This window comes from Mus musculus, chromosome 12 (assembly GCF_000001635.26).
Source record: "Mus musculus strain C57BL/6J chromosome 12, GRCm38.p6 C57BL/6J".
Taxonomy (NCBI): domain Eukaryota; kingdom Metazoa; phylum Chordata; class Mammalia; order Rodentia; family Muridae; genus Mus; species Mus musculus.
Genome location: NC_000078.6, coordinates 22617762 through 22623761, shown reverse-complemented (window position 1 = coordinate 22623761; position 6000 = coordinate 22617762). Strand labels below are relative to the sequence as shown.

Genomic DNA, 6000 nt, shown 5'->3' with positions numbered 1-6000 from the left:
TCTGAGGCTAACAGTGGGATTGGGGAGCAAAAGGGTGGGCTCCCTTCCAGCAGGGAAGCCAGTATCCCCAGTTCCACTCCACGCCCTTTGGGCAATGTTGCTAGAGGTCATGGCGGGTGCGGGGTGGGAGCCGGGCATCGCAGCTTACGAGAGGGCGCGCCCTCGAACCCAAGCAGGTCCGGAAGGCAGAGGTAATGCAGCAGCCCACAGCCACTGACAGGCCCTGAGCGCAGGTAGCCCTCCTTGCTGAGGCCTCCGCTTCCTGGTGGCGCGGTAGCGGCGGGCGACCCGATTGGCGGCCAGGCCTGCGCCCCGGCCCGCCCCGCCCCGCCCCGCCGGGCGGGCCTCCGCGCCCTCTCCAGCCGGGCCCTCCCCTTTCCGCGGGAGGCGTCCCGGACAGCGGCTTGGTGGCGCGTAGTTCCCCCTGACTGTGCGTCCCCGCATCTGGGCTCCTTTGCAGAGGACTCGGTAGCTGCAGCTCCCGGAGCACAGCGGGCAGAGCTGCGGGCTGCGCGCGCCCCTGCTGCCACCGGGCGTCCCGCGGTGGCTCCCGCGCCCCGCGGCGACTTCCGCGCCCGCGCTCCCCTTTGTTCAAGTCCCGGAGCGGCGGCGGGGTCGGAGCCCGCGCCCTGGGCGACTGAGGCGGCCGCAGTCCGCGCCCCGGCGCCCTGGCGATGCTGGACCAGATCTCCGTGTCGGAATTCGTGGCCGAGACCCTTGAAGATTATAAGGCGCCCACGGCCTCTTGCTTCACCACGGGCACGGCCCAGTGCCGGGACACCGTGGCGGCCATCGATGAGGTGAGCGGTAGCATAGCCCGCGCCCTGAGGGAGGCTAGGGTCGCGGGGATCGGGCTGCGCCCTGGCCACCCGCTAGGCTTCCGCGCCTGGTGCCCGATACCCAGTGTCCTCCGCCTGCGCCCTCACCCGGGAAAAGTTTCTGGTCCCCCAAAGCCGGACGCAGCCGGACCAGCAGTGCCCGACACAGAAGCCCTTTGTTCCCTGCTCTAGGGAGAGGCTGCTTGGCCACCTTGGGCCTTTTTTTGGGAACGCTCCTCTATTCCCATTTCCAGCGCAGGGTTTCAGGTTCTTTGCTCCCATCCTCGGAGAGGTCAACTTCAGCTGCAGAGTCTGTGGCGGCTTCGAGCCGGGGAACCCTGCGAGCTCTGCGGCCCCGGGTTGATGGGTCTCCCTGCGCGGACCTCTCCAACTTGTTCCGGACTTAGCCCGGCGGGGGCAGCTGTGGCTTCTGAGCCAACATGTAGAGCAGATCCAGGGACCCCAAGCTGCTTAGGCACGGGTGCCCATCCCATCTTGGGAGGCCTGGCAGTTCCCACAATGTGCCACAGAGCAGCGCTGTAGAGGGATGTGGAGAATGGTCTCTTTGAGGTACAAAAGGTCTTTGGTGGCCACTTCTGGGCTACCTGTGTGGTGCCTGTTGACAGTATGATCAGCTCCTTTGCCCTTAACCTGGGTAAGTTATCCACCTGGATAACTGCATAGTCATTGTATTGAGTGGCTAAGCAGTGAGCTCTCCAGACCCTGGGGAAGAGGGACTGCGAGAAGGAAGCAGTTTGGGTTGAAAATAAAGCAGGCTTGGAAGAGGCTGTGTGAGTCCAGAGACCACGGCTGTCCACAGCTTGGGAAAGCCTCACTTACATCATTTTCTTTACCTCCCCAACAGAATTTAGAGTTTCGTGTTTTCAGCTCTGTAGGCTTTGTGCGTCCAGCTAGACTCACAAAAGGTAGCTGGAGAACGAGACACACATGTGTAGCAGTAGTGAACCGATGACTATATTTCTTTTGCTCAGAATTTTAAGATCAAGGTAGACATTTTAAAATACTTGTGCCAGAGATTGGTGTTCGGAGAGCTTTTAAATTAAGCTATGTCATTATATCCTTTCCCCTTGCTTGAACAAAGCATTCGCTATTAGGCTTTGCCTGGGCGGGGGTGGGGGGTGGGGTGGGGTGGGGGACTAGACTATTATTCTTACGTGTAAAATGTCTACACAGTCAGGACTAGACTCAATGAAAAATACTCGGTTCAGCATCCTGCTCTTGGAAGTGAGCTAGGGTATCCGTTCTTCTCCTTCACCCTAGTCCCCTTTCTTTTCTCTCTCCTGTCTTCCCAAAGATCTGCTTGTAAATTTTTTGTAGCAAATTCAGTGAGAGCAGATTGCTTTAGTCCACTTTTCTCAGCCTGGCCTTTAGGTGCCACTGATGCCTTTAATGAGGCAGGTGGGGGATGAGGGGGATGAGAGCCCCTCCCCCATGAGGGCCCTTGAAAAGCACTAGGAAGATAGTCACAGTGTTTTGAAAATACATCATTAATGCTTATGAAAATGATTACATCCAAAAAGGTGGGATTCCCTCTGTGGAAAGGACACTTGTGTGTGATGTCCTTAAAAGACATCCCATGTTTATAAAGTTAGGACGCTTCTCTCATTGTATTGAATCAGTTAGGTGTCAGTAATACTGGCAGATGTTGGAAAGCCTGGCAAATAGGAGTTGCAATTAAAGTTGGCATGGCCTCTCTCTCATTAATTTTAGTTTATAGTGGATGAACCCAAAGCTGCCTTTGCATGCAGTGTAGGAGATTACCCAAGAGCTCAGTTACTGAGTAGATTAAAGAGACTGGATTTGGTCATTCTGTCAAATTGCAGGCTGGCTTCACTCAGCCTCCAAAGCAGAAAATGGATTTGAGTTGGAAACAGGGAAAACCTGAACTCTTTGCAGGCTTATCTCATTTTAAGTGAGGCCAGCATCCACTCTAAGATAATAGTGTGTATGAACTGATTTGAAGGGTGAAAGGACTCAGTGTGGATTACTTAAAATAATGCTGTCTTTCTCCTCCTACATTATTTAATGTTTACTTCCAAAACAAAAAGTTGTTCTCTGTCTAGTGTAATAACACACCATGTTTACAATACTTAGACTTTAAGCAAATGTCTTTTTATGGTCAGATGAGATATTAGGGTAGGTTTTGTGACATACAAAAAGTTACGCATTTCATAGAAATACAACTAAAAAAATAAGTCCCTGGCCTTCTACTTAAATGAGTTATGGAATTAGTAAACTTATCTGATTAACTTTGGCAAAACTGATTGCTCCCAATGGAGAATATGTCTAGCTGTTGTCATTTTCTGACTGAAATAGGCTTTCTTGACTTGCACACCTGTAGCTAGAATGTCAGTAGTTAGCCAGTCCCTGACCTGTGTTACAGATATCAAACTGTTGTTTAATCTCTATCCCTGCTGTGCAGATAAGGAATTTGAGGCTAGGACATTAGTTGAGGTTATAAACACAGCAAGTGGAGTTTAAACTTGGCTGGATGCTGCTTTCTCAAACTGCAGGGTGTTATCTAATGCTTAGTTATGGTGCTTTCTCAAAACTGCCCAAGGCTAGATCAGCCACCTCCAAGTCAGGCTCCATCACTTTCCAGTTGTATGAATTGGGATGAGACCCTCCCTGCTCATATATACCTTTACCGTTTTCAGTCCAGTTCACAGTCTAGATAATCATGTCTATTTCTGAAGGTTCTGGTACAGTACCCAGTAGACTTAATAAATGGTAGCTGCTTTACCAGATTTCACTGTAGTTACTGTATAGACCCTGGAATGAGAATGGAGCAGGGGAGGAGAAAATGGATGAATGGATGAAGGTGTGCATATAAATGGAAATTGTTGTCCCTCCGCCTAGGTGTGCCTGTGTGTGGATGGGTGTGTGTGTGTGTGTTTGTGTGTGTGTGTGTGTGTGTGTGTGTGTGTGTGTGATGGCTCCTGTGCTGACCGAGCACAGAGGCTGATCTTGCAAAGCTTTCCTGAATCAGTTCCCCAGGACCTGTCTCTGCTTCCCCTTAATCCTGGGGATCCCCATGCAGGTTCACAAGCTTGTGCAGCAAGCACCTGACCCCCTAAGCTGCCTTCCCAGCCCCCATGCATTCTCTCTAAGGAGCTTATTGTCTTGGTAACAGGTGAGAGTGTAGCTGGTTTGAAACTTTTCACTTCCTGATGACTTTCTCTGGGTGACTTACTTTGCACAGTTTACAAAGTGCAGAGCGCAACTGGTGTCAGCTTTGTGCTTTGGAAATAAGGGAGAAAATAAATAGTTGTGGCATAAATCTGAAAACTGTGCTGGGCCACCCCCCACCCTCTTCCCAGCTTTGATTTTTGTATCTTAGTTTTTTTAAGCCTCTGGTTACTTCAAAATACTCTGGAAATAGAGAAACATTGTGTGCATTCTTGGGACACTCCTGTTGTTTGTTAGGACTTCTTCATAGCTCCATTCATTCCTACCTTGCTTATTTGGCATTGATTTAAAAATAAATTTGATATTGACTCTTAAGTATTAAAATTTAACTTTTTCCTTCCATGCCATGAGTCTCTTATTCTGTTGTCCTTGGTTACCTTGGAAATCACTTTGCTGTTCTAACCGCAAAAGGAAAATGACCTTCTGGACTGTACAGACTCTCAGGGGGATGCTGTTCATGGGGCCAGGCTCTGCCCAGCATTTACAGTGGGAACTGGCCTTGCATTTGATTCTGAATTGTAGTCCTTTGTGACTTGTTTGTAAACCAGCTCCTTAAGAATCCCAGGCTAACAGATTTTGAATCTATGGTCAGAAGGATGCCCCCTTTTTCTCAGTGTATCCTTGGAAGGGAGTAGGTTAACAGGTGATCATTTTATGCTGCTCTGAAATCTGAATTGGTGTCTCTGGAACGTCTTGAATCAGTTAGGGTGGAATTGGTTTCCCTCCAGCTGAATTCAATTTCTCTTTTATGATTAGTAGTGCAGTTACTATGATACCACTCCTTGTGCATCCCAGCTCTTGCTGTGGTTCATTTGGGACCTGCTGCTGTGTGTTAGGTGAAGGGATTAGACATCTCTTCTCTTTGAAAGAATCTGTGGTTCCGTGGTGAGAAACCGATTCTCCAGGCAGATCAGTGACGTGAGGTCATGTCTGCCAGAGCATCTATGGTGATGATGTAGAGAACAGGAAGACTGGGACCACTTACATGTGATCAGAGCATCTATGGTGATGATATAGAGAACAGGAAGACTGGGACCGCTTACATGTGATCAGAGCATCTATGGTGATGATGTAGAGAACAGGAAGACTGGACCACTTACATGTGATCAGAGCATCTATGGTGATGATGTAGAGAACAGGAAGACTGGACCACTTACATGTGATCAGAGCATCTATGGTGATGATATAGAGAACAGGAAGACTGGGACCACTTACATGTGATCAGAGCATCTATGGTGATGATATAGAGAACAGGAAGACTGGGACCGCTTACATGTGATCAGAGCATCTATGGTGATGATGTAGAGAACAGGAAGACTGGACCACTTACATGTGATCAGAGCATCTATGGTGATGATGTAGAGAACAGGAAGACTGGGACCACTTACATGTGATCAGAGCATCTATGGTGATGATGTAGAGAACAGGAAGACTGGACTGCTTACATGTGATCAGGGATGTGGATGAAAGGCCTTGAATGGAAGCCTGGTGTAAGAGGCTCCAAGGTGGTTCAATCCAGTCTTCCATATCCATGTCCCTACCTTAGGGAAATATTTATCTACTCTTGGGCTGGTGATCAACTAGGCCTTTGGTGGAATTTTCCTATCCATCCAGACTGCAGAAGGCTCCTTAGGCCAAGAATTTACAGAGGCCTTTCATGGTGGGGAACTGCACTTCTCGCTTTTGGTCAGCATTGTAGCCCAAGAATGAAGTCAGCTCTTTGTTAACATTACTCTGTCTCAGATGCTTGGTGGCCACATTGGTTGGTGGCCACTCTGTTGCATGATGTAGATTCAGGACTTTGTTCTCCATACTTGTAGGAAGTCCTGTTGATGAGCACAGTTTTAGGCCCTTGCAACTGTAAAATGCTTCACCTGACAGCACCACTCAGTGTGGTGTGGAACTTGCAGAGCCTCAGGTTCCATGGCAGAGCTGTGGAAATAGAGTGTGCATTTTAACAGCACTCTCAGGA

General features: G+C 49.4%; 1 protein-coding gene across 1 annotated transcript in view; it reads left to right on the top strand.

Moving 5' to 3' along the window:
• Positions 1-331: 331 nt before the first annotated feature.
• Positions 332-6000, top strand: part of Gm40864 (predicted gene, 40864) — an 83089-nt gene continuing 77420 nt past the window's right edge. The window contains exon 1 of the mRNA XM_011243954.3: positions 332-800. Coding sequence (XP_011242256.1) covers positions 675-800 — 126 coding nt within the window. The 5' untranslated portion in view covers positions 332-674. The remainder of the gene's footprint in view (positions 801-6000) is intronic.